The 16872-nt window shown below is 30.7% G+C and overlaps 1 protein-coding gene across 2 annotated transcripts in view; it reads left to right on the top strand.

Annotated features, from left to right (window-relative positions):
- The window catches only part of LOC118194537 (calcyclin-binding protein), a 40392-nt gene that overhangs the window by 15658 nt on the left and 7862 nt on the right, over positions 1 to 16872 (top strand). For both annotated transcript variants that reach the window (XM_035365677.2, XM_035365675.2), the window contains exons 3-4: positions 423 to 519; positions 7216 to 7315. In XM_035365677.2, the coding sequence (XP_035221568.1) occupies positions 423 to 519; positions 7216 to 7315 (197 nt within the window). The remainder of the gene's footprint in view (positions 1 to 422; positions 520 to 7215; positions 7316 to 16872) is intronic.

Here is a 16872-nt window from a genome sequence, read left to right as displayed (position 1 = left end):
GAATGAAGGCCGTCGCATAGTAATAGATTTATATTTTTTTTTTATCATATCACCCCATATTGTAAAATGGAGAATAATAGTGAACTCAGTTATATAGCCTTCACAAGTGCAAGGAGAAAGCGATTAGTTAGTACATCCAATACTGATACAGATGATGACTGCGAGAAAATTATTTGTCATGTTGGAAAACGGCGTAGAATTATAGTATATTGAAGCGCATAGCACCGCAACCATGAAGTTTAGTTGTAGCGCAAGTGGTTAAAACCCAAAGATTCAGGTTAGCTAAGCAGTATATCATAAATTTGTCACTGGTTTATCTGTATTTTCCAGTGTACATTTATTGAAAAGTTTTTAAATGTATGTTAACCTAAGAGTGTATAAGATGTAAAATGTTACTTACATATGTTTGTTTTCTTTTCCAGCTTGGGATCAGTCAGACAAATTTCTTAAAATATATGTTACCTTAAATGGTGTACATAATTTTCCAAAAGAAAATGTTACTGTAGAATTTGGTCCCAAGTAAGTTATATTATTTGACTATTAATTAAATATTAGGCTGTAATTTGTTATTTTAATATACTGCGGATGTATGTTCGTAATTTTTTGCTTTCAGAGTTGATCTAAACCTATGTTTAACTCAATAATGTTAAAAAATTTGTAACTTTTGTATTAGCAGCACAATAGCATCACCAGACATAAAGTGTAACAACAAAGTGTAGCCTGAAATAGTAATAAAAAAACTTTAAAACTTTAGTTTTAATGAAGGACGAAAAGAGTATGCACTGATCATTAATAATTACTTGTCATTCTTTTCTTTCGTACAGTCAGTTACAGAATGATGTTCATTTTACAGATCAACTTGTATATTTTTCGTATCGATAAAATCTGTGGTTCTCTCCTTAAAGTCCTTGTTCCTCTCACATTCTTGAGAAATTGGCAGCATTCCATGTCAATGCAGTTTGCTAATATAATAAAAATAAGTTTTAAAATATTGTGTCAATGAACATGAATCTTAGGTTTAAAACAAAATAGGAAAAAAGGAATAATTCATTGTTCAGCACTGTTAAGCTGCAAATCAAAAATTCATTTTTCTCTTGCCAAAAGTTATCTAAGAAGCTTTCTCATTGGTGAATTAGGCCTTCTTTGAGTATAAAAATTTCTCTGCATTAGAAAATTTAAATTTTTGTCTTTCATTTAGTTGCAGCTGAAGAAGATGGTAATGTTTGAATCTTTGAAAGCACTTGTGCCAAAAACTCATCAATTGCCAACACTTTATCCAAAGTCACTGAATACTGGTAGTTCGGTCCGAGGTTCGAATCCCGCGAACGGGCTGGCTGCATAGGCGTTTTTGTGGTTTTCTCCATGTGTAACGTATATATGAGCCAGTTTCCCTTAGAAAGTCCTCCACAAAGGCATCCCTCCTCTTAGGCAGATAGCCCTCGAGGCTTTGCCATAATCACACACACACACCACCACTTTATCATTTCCCCTGTCTTCTGAGACACAGAGCACACAAAGTCCAGCATACATTCATGAATAAAATTTTGCCCGTACCTTTTAATACTAAATTTACCTTGCACACAATCCAAAATACGTGACTAAAATTTTGCCACCACGTCTTTCATCGAAATGCCCAGCAAATAAAACCATTCCATCAAAATCAAGTTTCAACCTCAAAAAGAATTTCCATACAAATAACATCATGCCAAATACCAGCACAGAACATATATCACCACATTTGAGGATGCCATGCATATGAGGGCATATATAAGAGTAGTACCTCAAAATCTTGTATGATAAACATGTCTGGATCAAAGAATTAAAGCGGTATACTTGTGCACATAATGTCGATTTCTCAGCAGAAAAGTAAAAAAAAAAAAAAAAAATTAACATTTCATACAGAACACATTGAAATTGTAAAGTATTGTTGAGATTTATTACAAGAGTATTTCTTAACTGATTGTTTATATGCTGAATTTGTATTTGCTTTAAGAAAAGGTATTCCAATGTAAATGCAGTTAACCTTTGCCAAATGTGAGGTTTATATCATTAACATGCTGTGCGTACAACAAAATCAAATTCAGCAATGTTAACTTTGTATGGGAAAACATGTAATGTTTTGTTCAAATTAAGAAAGTATTTGTAATTTACATATAAACCTAAATATTATAGTAACTAAAAGGGGAAAGCGAACTAAATGTTAATTGAAAGGATTTCTGTTACTGAATAAGTAGGTACATGATGTAATTGTCCCTCCTCCTCCCCCCCTTTTTTTCCTCCGGCCCACCAGCGGCTGAGCGGTAAAGTTGCTGAACACTGGTAATTCGGTCTGAGGTTCGAATCCCACGAACGGGCTGGCTGCATGGGCGTTTTCGTGGTTTTCCCCATGTGTAACGTGTATATGAGCCAGTTTCCCTTAGAAAATCCTCCACGAAGGAATCCCTCCCCTTAGGCAGATAGCCCTAGTGTGCTTTGCCATAATTAAATACACCAACCCTTTTGTTTCTTCCCTGAATGGTAGTTCTTGCTTGAAACAGTGTCTGACACAACTCTTTAAACATTCTGTGAGGGTGCAAAGTTTTTCAATACCTCTCAGAAAGTATCCTCTTCGTTTTTTTATCCGAGTCAATTTCCACTTCAAAATTGGACTATTCCTTTGTTTCTTTTTTTTAAACAATTAATTAAAATTCTTGTATGTTAAATGCTCTTTACTATTGCTGCTTTCACTATAATTGTCCACAGGTTTTGAAAACACCACTTCAGTCGCCAGATTTAAACCCCATAGAACACATTTGAAAAGAGCTGGAGGTTAGAGTACGAAAACACAACATCAAAATGAAAAGCGATCTCAAAGCATCCATGATGGAAGAATGGATGAGCATTAATACAGAAATAACAAAAACAAACAAACAAAAAATTAGTAAAATCTATTCCCAGATGTTTAAAAGCTGTTGTGGATGCTAACGGATATCCTACTAATATTAATTTAACGAAAAATTAAAATATTTACTAATATGTCGATTTTTTTGAAGTGTACAAAGACTTTTGTGAGATAAAATGTTTGTCATTTTTTGATTATTAATTTCTTTAAAATAAAGTTTCGCTATATTTTAAAAATATTTCATGTAATTTTGTTATGAACAGATTATAGATCTTATTGTTAAAATCTCATTCAGAAAGTTTACTTTTAATTAATGAATATAGCCCTATTTCAATGAAAATCATAAGTATACAAATACTTTGGAGAGCCGTATATGTAACATTGTTCTGACATAAGTATTTTGGCACAAAATCAAACTTTTTCCATAATAACATTTAATTTTTTCCCATAATTCGATTGTACGACTCAAATTAATACTTTGGAGAGCCACTGTATATGTAACATTGTTCTAACATAAGTATTTTGGCACAAAATCGAACTTTTTTCATAATAACATTTTAATTTTTTCCCGTAATTCGATTGTACGACTCAAATTATGCCTAGATATTAAATTTTATAATGTTTCAGAAATTAAAAAATTTATTTGGTGCATTATGCGCCAAGAATAATTTACTTGCCAAACTTCTTAATTTATAGCAACATATTTTTCTTTCCTTCTTTTTACTGTACACAATCACTGAAAAAAGCCATCGTTTATACCTTCAAATAGTTTTAACAAAGTGTGTAAAGCACTTTTGACGTTTTTATTGCTTATAACAATAATGCTAAATTTCAAAACACGCCAATATGTAAATTCACGTATGTTTAATTGGTTATAATTAAGTCTTTTTCGAAAAAATTATTTAACAAAGCAAATTTTTAAAAATGGTGAATTAAATATACCAATTTCAATTAACATGGAGGAGTTAATTTTTTAAAAACTATTTTTGTGATTTTTACACAACTTGGCACTTTGGCCCGAATCAGAGAATCAAAATATGGCAAAAAGTTGGTATGTTATTTCAGAAAAAGTCTGATTTTGTGCAGAAATACCTGTGTTAGAACAATATTATTATATACATCTATTTCCTAAATCATGCTTTCAAGACATGGAAAACGGAAGTTAAATTTCAATAATGGGTCCAGTAGAACGGGAGATATTGAACTGTCTCCCCTTTTTTTGTGTGTGTATGTATGCAAGGTGTACATGCTACAATTAGGTTTTCCTTTTCTGATAGTCTTGTCATGATATTCCATGCAGTGTAAATGTACACTGTGTAAAAAAGAAAGAAAGAAATGGAACAGTTCTATATCTCCCGTTCTACTGAACTGATTGACGAAATTCAAATTGTGTTTTTCATGTCTCGAAAGCATGACTTCGGATATATATTAGATTTATATATAGCATTATTCTAATGTACATATTTTGACACAAAATTGGACTTTTCCGAATTAACATATCAATTTTTTTTTCCATAGTTCGATTCTACAACTCTAATTATGCCTAAATATTAAATTTTTTAATTTTCGGTCAGAAATTAAAAAATTTATATTGCTGCATTTTTTTTTTTTCAGTTTGCGCCAGGAATGATTCACTTGGCGGATTTCTTAATTTATAGTAACTTGCTTATTTTTCCCTTTTTTTTCATTGATGCACAAGAGGGAAAAAAGGTTTATCGTTCATTCTTTCAAATAATTTTAACAAAGTGGCTTAAACCGCATTTTCGTTATTATCTTATTAAATATGGCAACCGCTTATTGAATATGGCAAATTTCAGAACGCGTCAAAATGTAAAGTCACGTATATCTTGTGAGATTTTGAATAAAAAAACTAACTTTTTACAGATACACCTACTTTAAGGTGATGCTAAAAATTTCATAGGTTACAATTCAAAATGTTTTCAAACAATTTATAAAAAATATTAAAAGTTTTAAAAATAAATTGTAAAAAACGTGCAAATTATATTTGGAAGAAGGAATTCTAAATTTCAAATTCTGGAAGAAGGAATCAAGTAAGTCTAACCAAAAAAAAAAAAAAAAAAAAAAGAGATTATTTAATTAAATACATAACCAAATTCAATTAACATTGAGAAACTAAAATTTTGAGAGCTGATCATTTAAAAACTCTTCTTGTGATTTTTACAAAACTTGGCATAATTTGAGTCGTAGAATCGAAATGTGGAAAAAAATTCCCATGTCATTTCAGATAAGTCCGATTTTTGTCAAAATCCCTATATTAAAACAATGTATAATACATATCCTAAGTTGTATCTAATGCATATTATACATATCCTAAGCTGCACTTTTGAAGTATCTAATACATATCCTAAGTTGCACTTTTGAAACATGAAAAATTTAAGTTGAATTTTGTCAGTCGGGCCCAGTAGAACAAGAGATACAGAACTGTCCCTTTTTTTCGCAGTGTACATAAAACATAAATCTTAAAATTTTTTTGTTGTGCTGATTGTATCTGTTTGAAAACATTTGCAGGTAAGCTTGTATACTTTTTTAATTCATAATTCAGGAACTTTGCAATCATGCTGTTTATTACATACAGTGTAAATAATTATTTGCAATTTTGTTTATAGCCTATCAACTGATTTTTAGACCAATTCTATAGAATCATTTAAACCTTCTTCTAAGCCTATTTGCCTAAAATTTGCCTCTTTTTTAAAATATGTGTAGTGAGTTTAGTGAGGGTGTATATTGATAAAAATATTTAATCATTTTAATAAGATATATCATGCATTGAATGCTTTTTATTTATATTAGATTGATTTTTTTTAAATATCGAAAACTGCATTTATTGTTTTCATACTCTTTGATTTGTCAATCAGTAGCATATAAGTAAGTTTGAAAGTTAAATATCTTATGATTGACACATGGAAAAGATGGGTATTTTATTTCTGGAAGTAGCAACACATTATATTTTAGAGCTAAGTTTGTTAATTAAATTTTAAAGATAAAAATCTTACATTGCGGAATGGCAGCATACTAATGCGCCAAAGATTAAAGTGTTTTATTTTGGGCTGTGGCGTTACATTGCTTTTAAATTGCTGAGTTTGCTAATGAAAAATTCATTAAATTTAACTGAAATTAAAAAAAAAACTCAAAATTTAGGCTTTGAGTATGAATGTGAGGCTTTGGATTGATGACTACACATACTAAAAATTTAATAGCTTTCAGTATTGCCATTTTTTTCACAATGTGAGGAATGTGCATAGGTGCACGCATACATACAGATTCTTCTTTATTTAATAATAAAGATTATACTAATGTCTGTTAATGAATTGTCTTAGAAGTGAGCACTTATTTAACTTTTATTATTCTAACACATCTGGAATAGAATTTCAATGTTTTGGTTATGTTATTTTAATTATTGTTTGCATTCTAACATTTTCAGTTAATTTTATTTATTTTTCTATCAATATTTCTTCAAAAAGATTTTTTTGGAAGATTTTCTCTCCCTCTTTTTAAATTTCATTTTATTTGATGCATTGCCAGACTACGTCATTAACTTGGTATTATTCACTAAAACAGAAATTCTTTCTAGAAATTACAGGGAAGTATATACTGTTAAAGTTACATATGAGGGCTGGATGTGGTTACAGTTATACATGGACCAGTTCCAAATGGCTGCCAAGTTGGATAATAAAAATTGTTGTTGAAACCATTGCCAGCTTGATGATATCTCACCAATTTAGTGAGATATCCTTGCAGTTTTTGTTACTTCAGCTTTTTCATTGGGAGGAGTGGGAGTCAATTCGCAAACATATAATTATTTATAGCTATACTTTCGGCTATAACTTTTCACGTATAATTTCTACTTTTGTTCAGCTTTCTATATTTTTCATGTATGAAAAGTAACATAGGAGTGGGGTGCACAGTGTTTAATCTATTTTGACATTTATTAATTGAAAAACTATCTTTCTAATTATACCAAATTAAATAAGGTTTAAATTGTGTATACTTAGAAATGTGATTGGTAATGGTTGATGATATGTTGTGTTCTACCTCACATGATATGGATCTTTTCATCTGTTTTTTTATCTATTTCTTTCCTTTTTATATTTTTACTGCACTAAATTTTCGCATTTATTTTATATTGAAGGTTATACTACTGTCGACCTACATATGTACGTTACCAGTAACAGAAAAATCTCTTGTAATTCTATACCTTCTATATTTACATTCTTAAGTGTCATTTTTTTGGCTGTGAATTAAAGTATATGTTTTTCATTCTTGATACATAAAGTGTATAAGTGTTAAATCTGATTATGAAAAAAAAATTTTAGATCATTTGAACTTCAAGCTCTTGGGCTAGACAAGAAAAATAATGTGTTGACAATTAAGAACCTGCTGCATGAAATCATTCCTAGTAAAAGTTACTATAAGGTATATGTAGACTCATTTTCTGCTTATTTATTACAAAATGTTTAATGATGCTTTTATTAAATAACTTGACTACACATAGCAAGTCAATAGAAGAAACTAAACCAAATATTCTAAATATAAATCTGACTTTACGTTTTGAGGAAATATATATTTTAATGTTACTGAGTCAGACAAATCTTTGGTCTTAGTTACAATTTTAGTGTTGATGGGAATATGAAAATTCAATGAAAGAAAAGTTTTTATTAAAATTTTTTTAATTTGAAAATCATTCCAAATACTATTCATACATTCTGGAATAATTTGTGACATGCAGTAATCTGAAACAGTTTAATGCAGAAAAAGTTAAAATAGAAGTATTAAATATTTAACATACCGAAATATTTTCAGGACCAGGCAGAGAAAAATGCATAATAAAGATCTGATGCAAATGATGTACATTTTTTTAAATGAATTATGATTTTTTTATCTAAGGAACCTCTGATGCATCAGGAATGCTTTATCTTTTAATAAAAAAAATCATTTTTTTATTTTAAACAATTGTATATTTAAAAAAAAAGATGACTTCTGCATGTATCACTAGATATAAAGAAAGGGTAAATTTTGAGACTGTTGAAAGTGTCAAAAGGAGTGTTTATTCTTATTTTTCTCCTTAGCAAGAGTAGTTTAGATGTAATTTTATTGCCAAACTAATTTGTTATTGAAATCTTGTTTAATTCTGGTATGGATGAAACATTATTTCTCTGTGTAAAACTTTAAAAGGATTCAGAGGATTAATATTTTTGAGTGTAATAATATGCTAATTGTATTTTTTTTTTAAATTTTAATAGAAGGATTTGTGAGGATTAACAATTATGGCAGAATTTTTCTCAGGGGAGGGTAGGTAGTGAAAGTCAAAGCAACATTTGCAATAAATTTGTGCATGGTTTAGGGAATAACATCGATCTGGTCTAAAGTGTATTGTTTTTGGAAACATTTTGCTTCAAAAAGATCTGATGCAAATGATGTATATTTCTTTTAAATGAATTATTGTGATTTTTCATCTAAGGAACCTCTGATGCATCAGTTATGCTTTATCTTTTATCTGTTAATGAGAAAAAATTTATTATTGAAAATTGTATTAAAATTAATGTATTGCTAATTATTTAATTATTAATTAAATTATATCTTTTAAATAGAGAAAATAAAAATTAATTTATTATTGAAAATTATATTGAAATTATTGAAATCCTATTAATTATGGTATGGAGGAAGCATTATTTCTGTTTATACAAATTTAAAAGGAATTCAGAGGATTAATATTTTTAAGTATTTGTTAACTTTTTTTTTTTTTTTTTTTTAATTTAACAAGAATTTGTTAGGATTAACAATTATGGCAGCATTTTTCTTAGGGAGGGTAGGTAGTGAAAGTCAGAGCAAAGTTTATTCTTGGCAGTAAAATGTGTGTGGTTTAGGGAATAACATCCATCTGGTCTAAATATATTGTTTCTGAAAACATTTTGCTTCAAAAAGATGCGAGATGCAAATGATGTACATTTCTTTTAAATGAATTATGATTTTTCATCTAAGGAACCTCTGATGCATCAGTTATGCTTTATCTTTTAATAAAAAAAATTTATGCTTTAGGCTTAGTTAAGAAAATCCTATTTTTATTTAAAATAACAATAACCTGGCCACAGGGGTAAAGTCGCTAACACTGGTACAGAGTTGCCAACTCTCCCAATTTAGGCGGGAGACTCCCGATTTTCGACCGCTCTCCTGCCAACCCGATTTACAATATATTTCTTCCGACTTTTTCTTATTCTTAATACTTCTCACGATTTTTATGGAACTTAATACATTGTTATATAAACAAAAACAAAAAAAAAAGTGATTTTGGATGCCTGAAAGCAACTGAATTTTCTCTAGATTATATCTAAAATAAAACCTTGCGAATTAGATGAGAATTTCTGCTTTGTGAGTGACAGCATACGTATCCAGAAATGTCGTTCTCCAGTTCTCCAATGGCATCGAGCTCCGCTGCGTGTCGTCTGCCATATATTAGCCAATAAGCACAAAGCAAGCTCAAGGCCATTGGCCGTTATTTGGATGCTCTTTCGTTCATCTTGTCCTGAGTTGTGCGAGTACACGTGCCTTTGGGAAATAGTTTTAGAAATTATCATCTTTTGTTACGTCTGCGAGAAAGGTGAAATACTCGTGCACGTTTCAAAAATCGTACACAGTTGACTTTCCTTCCATTATTTCCTCAAGGAAATGTAATAAATTTGCGATGTGTACCATTTGTCGTTGCGATTTCTCGATTTCGCATGTTGGAAGGGCAGATGTTCTCAAACATGTGCATACACAAAAACAGAAGGACAACATGAGTTGTTTTGAAAAAAACGAAAAATTAAATTTTACTTCAGAAACAAAAGACCAAAAAGTGATTAATGCAGAATGTCTGTTCTCTTCCGTTTTACTGGAGCAAAAAATGGGTTTGAAAAATAAATCTTCAGTTATTGATTGCATTAAAACAGCTCTGTTCTGCCTCTCTATGGATGGAAGCAATAATACCAATTCAAAACTGTATCCAATTGTTGTTTCGTTTTTTAATCCAGAGTCTTCAGAAATTGAGTGCAGTTTACTTTCTGTCCCTACTTTAGAAAGGACATTCGACAGGCTTTAATATAGCACAGCTAATTATTAAAACTTTAAAAGAAAATGCAGTCCCTCTGGATAATTGCTTATCACTTGGTGCCGATAATGCACCAGTAATGGTAGGCTTGAAGACTGGTGTGGCAGGCATCTTAAAAAAGGCAAATTCAGATTTGCAGATTATGAGGTGCACCTGTTACCTCTTAAATTTAGCAGCTAAAAAGGGGGCAGCTTCTTTACCAATAAATGTGGATGAACACATTGTTGATATTTATTATTATCTTGAAAGGAGTTTAAAAGAAAGGAAAAATTGAAATAGTTCCAACAGCTGCATAATACTGAAATGAGAAAAATTTTGAAACGTGTATACACGCTGGCTGTCTTTAAAGAAATGCTTATCTAGAATCTTCGATCAGTGGAACCCACTTCTTACGTTTTTTAAAGAAGTAAATGCTTCGAGAGTTAAGATAAAAGGTTCTATTGAAAGTTATAAAGTACCTAAAGTAAATGGAGATGTAGTTACTACTTCCATTGTTAAAAATAGGTTTGAGAAAAATAAAGTAATTTCTGCATCATTCAGGAATTCAACTGGCAGTTCTCAAAATAATACTGCAAAATATAAGCGTAAAGCTGATACAAATTTCTCTCAAAATAAAAAAAATTGCTCTACACACGAAACATTTTCAGATTACTGTATGTTTATCTCGTGAAGAACGAGTATTTATGTTTTTTTCTTTGGACCTTAACAAAGCTTTTTGCTTTTTTTTACAATTCATTTTGCCATCATTCAATGTTCTTAACACAATTCTACAAAGCAGAATTCCATTAATTCATGTTTTGCAATCAATGATTTATGATCTGTTTAAATACATTTTATCAAAGTTTGTAAAACCAGTCTGTATTTTGACTTGTAATTCTATATATGATGTGATTTATGGTGAAATAGAAAATCAAAAGAAACATGAAGATTTGGTAATAGGAGCTGCAACTAAAAAAGTAGTGGAAGAACTTTCAGAAGACGACAAAAATAAGTTTTATCTTCATGTTAGAAGTTACTTCTGTCGAGTATGTGATTACATACTACATAAATTTCCAGTCAACGATGAAGTGATTTTGCATGCTAAAGTTTGTGATGTTTCTGCTCTAGCAAATGCATCTTTTTCTAATATAAGGTACTTTTTGAACAGATTTCCTGTGTTACTTCATTTATTCAAATGATATTGATGTTGCTACTGATATACTGCAGTCGCAATTTTGCAGTTTACAATTAGAAAACTTGGATGAAGTTATAAAATGAGTTAGGATTGACACTCAGTGGAGTTTAATTGGAAAACTGAAAGGTGCTGATGGAATTTTAAAATATAGTGAACTGTCTAGAATTATGTTGGCCATCTTGACAGTTCCCCATAGTTATGCGGAGTGTGAGAGGATTTTCAGTGTTGTTGCGAAAACGAGGACTAAATTTAGATCTAATATTAGTGATGACGCATTAGAAAAACTTTTATTAGTGAAAGCAGGCCTACGTGGCAACTGCTATGAACAAAAGTATGAAGTTTCTTTCTTAACGAAAGCAAAATCTGCCACTGTTCATAACATTTGTATGAAAACTCATTAAGGTGACTTTTTTTTTTTTTTTTTTTTTTTTTTTTTTTTTTTTTTTTTTACGATGCAAGTGATAAAAATGTTTTTTATGTCTAAGGTATTTTTGTGCTGCTTGCATTTAAAACTTAGTAACTACTTAAAGTTACTTCATTATTAAAAACTATATTTTTATCATATAAAAAGTCTTTTTAACATTGTGAAAAATCTCCTGATTTTTGAGTGTCATAGGTTGGCAAGTATGCTGGTAGTTCAGTCCGTGGTTTGATCCAGCAGACAGTCGTTTTTGATAGATATTTCACTATGTGTGATATATACGAGTCAGTTTCCCTTAGAAAGACCTCCACGGCCTTCCTCCCCTCAGGTGGATAACACTCGACTGCTTTGCTATTATCAAGATAAATCAAACTAACAATATTTTATTTTTATAATGGCTTGTACATACCTCACTGGATATAAAAAGAGGGTAAATTAGTATGGTCTGATGTGATGTGATGTATTAATTATAAACGTAGATTAGCATAAATTTTTGTGATTATATTTGTAAATTTTAACATATCTTCCAAGACTTCATGATATCCATTTAATCTATAGATTTCAGTCAGTTTTCTCTTAAAATTTTAGATAAAGAGTAGTTTTTTTCATATCAAAATATTTTTAATGTTGCCTATTAAAATTTATGTTAAAAAATGCAAAGTAGTCATATCCAGGATTAAAACTAAAATGTTCAGCTTATAATTATCTGTTCATATTCTAAAGTAAGTACAGATAGATCCATTACCTACAAATATTTTGTAGACTGTGGATTACGGAAAAGGATCATTCACTTAAACAAGTTTCAATTGCTGCTGAACAGTTCTTTTCTAAACTTGGAAGACAGAGTTTAATTCTTTACTAAATTTGCAAATGATAGATGCTGCACTAGAGAAGAAAATCTTTTTGTGTGCAATATATTGTACCAAATGTCTTGTACTTAAAAATAAATCTTGATCTCAGTGTATTTGTGTCAAATCTGTTTTATAAATACAAGCAGCCTTTAAAAATACTGGATGATGAACTTATCTCTTTTATTATTTATAGTATAGACTAGACCTTTTTTCTAGGTCATTATTCATAAAATTTTCATGGGTTACCCAGCAACCTAGGGAATTTTTCATTTTATAAAATTATTCAGCTGTAATAGAAATTATAGTCCCACAATTGTGGAAATGAATAAATAAAAATAAAAATACAAATATTACAGAATGAATTTATGTGGCCTATTTAGGGCTCTTGGTAACTGGCTAATTTGCTGTTTGTTACAGGAAATCAGTTTTAATTATTTGTTTAATTATATGTTTTGAATTGTATCCAGCTGAAATTTTAGACAGGTCGTATGTATTGTTAAGTTCTTAAATATAAGGGGAATACACTTTGTACACCATATCAAGCATTCATAAGCTTTAAAATTCTCATGTTTTATTGGGTGTCTTCCTCAAGCAAAAGCTACTTATGTTGTTCATATTGCACCTCAATATCTGCTCATTCAGCAGTGTTAGATTGAAAATACTCACTTCTGTTTCAGCTGGCTGTTATAACCCCTTCGTGACAACATGTTGCTGATTTAAAAAAACCCTCTGAAAATGGGTGTGTCATATATGCATCAGTCCTAAATGTCGCTAGCAACTGGGTGGCACACTGGTGCATTGCCGCTTGCATTGATCTTCCAGACGGGTGTTGCAATATATGCATGTATATGAATCAGCACCAAGTGTTGCTAGCAGCAAACCTGGCTGCTAATGGCATTGCTTGCATTGATCTTCCAGACGGGTGTTACATATGTGCATTCTGAATCATACACGTTCTTTTAGAAATTTTTAAATCGCTAAATGGCACTCCATGTGTACCACAGTTAGCTTATTTGAACTTGCACATTGTTTACCTTGTGTCCGTGAAGTACTTTCTGATTCTGATGATTCATTTAGAAAGACCAGCAAATTATATAAAGTAAACAAAACTCGGCTGCCATGATATAAACATTGAACAGTTTCCATAAACTAATAGTGCAATCTCTAAGAGAAAGAAGTTTTTAGGGGAAGAAGAGTATATTCGAATTGTAAAGCGCATGAGTGACTATTTTGACACCAAAAACTCTAGATTTAAGTGAGAGTAGCGATTTTGATACCGAAAGTTTCTCAGGGACTGAATTGGAAGTTTGTTTTGCTTTCACCTCACAATCCAGGAGAACAGTGGTTACTCTGTTACGAACTCAATCTGAACCTTATGATCTTGAACCTTTACGGGAATTGTAGAAGTATACTTAATTTAAAGTTATGAAAATGAAATTGATTTTTTTACAATTTTTTGATAATCTAATGAACGTAATAGTTGAAGAAACTAATAATTTCTATAAGCAAAAGATGAGTGAAAAACAATCTTCATCCAAAATCAACATACTCCTGTAGATGTGACTAAAATGAGAGGATTCCTAGGATTAATTATTCTGCTGAGATGGAATAATTTAAAAGTACGACTTGAAAATATGTTTCATAACTAATGAAATGATAGCGACTAGATTATCACACGTGATCTCCTTTCTGAATCATTCAAGCTCTAATATTTGATCATATATTTTATTATTTTTTACGTATGTTTAGATAGAGATTTAAAAGTTTTTTTACATTTCATCAAGATGAATCAAATATTTTGTCTTGTATGTAGATTTTAATTAATTTTTTTTTCAGAATCTCTTGATATTCTGTATTTATGGTTATATTAGTGTTAGATACCCTTACAGAAAAAAATCAAACAGTTGATAAAAAGTAATTTTAATGATTTTCTTTTAAAAGTTGGGCTTAGCGACGCAAAATGCCCTGTCTTGTCAATTGCAACAACACACCGTCTCTAAGGTGAGTTGCCCTAAGTGGCATGCCATCTCGCAAAAGGATTAACTGCTGATGCATATATGATACTCGTCCTGAAGGGGATAATAACTAACAGATATGTGCATAAAAACATGTACTTTTTCTTTTGTAACATTTTTAGGCATATTAGATAACCAATGCCTGTATTTTAATAGTATACATCGGTTTTCAGTAGAAAAAGGTAATAACTTGTATATCAAAATATAACTTTCTCATGGTTAATGGTTTTTGTAATTTTAGGTTTTTAAACTATGATCTTAATCTACCAAAGTTCTGAAACTCCAAAATGAGGATTATTGAGACATTTTGTATGTTGTTTTATTCAATTTGATGCTTCAAATAAAAACAGCCTGTATATGTTAAAATCTAAATTTGCATACAAGCTTCAATTTCGAATGTTCTGAGAAAATAGTTAGCAAGTTCTAAGCAACATCTACCAGATGTTTTGTGCCTGCAAGAAATTAGAGTTCTAGAAGAAAAGCACTTCCATCAAGAAAGCAACACAGTACACGCTTTTTGACAAAATCCAGATTTAAAAATAACAAACAACAGCAGAAGAAAAACGCTATTCAGAGGTCATGCGACTCCCCTTCCTTCACTCTGATGAGAGAGACAGTTGCACAATTTCCACTCAGAGTGAGAATGCACTATATATTTATGTAGAAAATTTATAGATATTAATAAAATGAATTCATAGACTCCAACTACTACGGATTCTCCGTAGTTTCCACGGAAATTCATGAAAAACTACGAGCTTGGAAAAAACTACGGATTTTACAGAAACAAGAGCAGGAGAACCAGTACGCAAAACGGAACCAACTAATTCATCCGATGATTGGCTGAATACTCGTGTTATCATATATCACGTGTTGAGTGCGTTCCTAGTTTTGAAGAATTAGCCAATCGTAGATCAGTAACTCCAACCGTTAACGACTTATCAATAGTTCCACCCAATTGTCTGTCTCCCAGGTTCCTTGCTGATGCGTGTTTAGGCTGCATTCGGCTGCATTGTGTAGTTTACGGCGAGAGCTTAGCGTGTGTCTTGTGAACTGTGAATCAGGTGAAAGATTTTTAATCATAATGCTGCCTCGAACGAAGAAGCCAAAATTATCAAAGCAGAAGTTTAAAGATTCATATTCTTCAGAATTTCCATGCATTAAAGCGTCCGAAATTTCGGTGAATCACGCACACTGCAGTGTATGCAACAAAGACTTCTCAGTTGCTCATGGCGGAAAAGATGACTGTAAACGGCATGTGTTTTCTCAAAAGCATATAGAACTTGGCACCGTAAAATCTAAAGAAATAACAAATTTCTTAATAAAAGATGATGAAACAGATCCTATAAAAGCCGAATGCTATTTTGTTCGTTTTTTAATTGAACATAATCTATCGCTTTCTGTTTCGGATCATTCCAAAGAGCTTTTCAAAGCAATGTTTCCGGATTCTGCCATAGCAAAAAAATTTAGCTGCGGTCATACCAAAACTGCTGCTATTGTGAAAACGCTTGCAGAAAATACTGTTGCTGATATTATAAAATCAGTGTGCAGTACATCATTTTCTCTAAGTACTGATGGAAGTAATGATAACAATGACAACAAACTGTACCCATTGGTTATAACATACTACAGTAAAGAAAAGGGAGTGATAATTACTTCATTGATTTCTATTTTAGAATGCACGGATAATACAGGAGAAGGTATTTTTAATTGTATAAATGAAAACTTTAAAAACAAAGGTTTAGAATGGAAAAATTGCTTATCATTTTCTTCAGATAATGCTAGTAATATGATTGGAAAGTTTAAAGGTGTAGCATCATTTATCAAAATGCATCAACCAAGTATAATCACCCGAGGTTGTCCGTGCCACCTCTTGCATATAGCTGCAAAAAAAGCTACTGAAAAATTAATTGGCTCAGAAATTGAAATGTTGATAATAGATATATATTTTTACTTGGAGAAAAGTTCGAAACGGAAGCATAGCTTCAAAGTTGCTCAACAAATTTTGGGACAGAATGCAAAATCTCATAAAATTTTGAAATATTGCAATACGAGATGGTTGTCTCTTTTAGAATCTATAACAAGGATTTTGGAACAGTGGGATGCTGTGATAAATTTTTTTGGAGATAAACCAGATAACAGTGAGAATGAAGGAAAGAGATTGCAAAACATTAAAAAAATTTTACAGTCACCGACCACCAAATTGTACTTGTTATTTTTGAAAAATACTTTGCCTTTGTTTATAACAGTAAATAATAATTTGCAACAACAAGCTCCTTATATACATAAATTGAAAAGAGAACTTTTTGAACTTTTAATGAATTTATTTGTTAGATTCGTAAAACCATCAGTAATTTCTAAAGAAAATGAAATGTTACTCTAACGTCTATTCCATTTCAGAAGTATAGTAAACAAAAAGAAAATGAAA

Source organism: Stegodyphus dumicola, chromosome 12, assembly GCF_044657685.1.
Source record: "Stegodyphus dumicola isolate Sdum_Otavi_A_Nest chromosome 12, ASM4465768v1".
Lineage (NCBI taxonomy): Eukaryota > Metazoa > Arthropoda > Arachnida > Araneae > Eresidae > Stegodyphus > Stegodyphus dumicola.
Note: the sequence above shows the minus strand (reverse complement) of the source record. Positions and strands in the feature narration are given on the sequence as shown.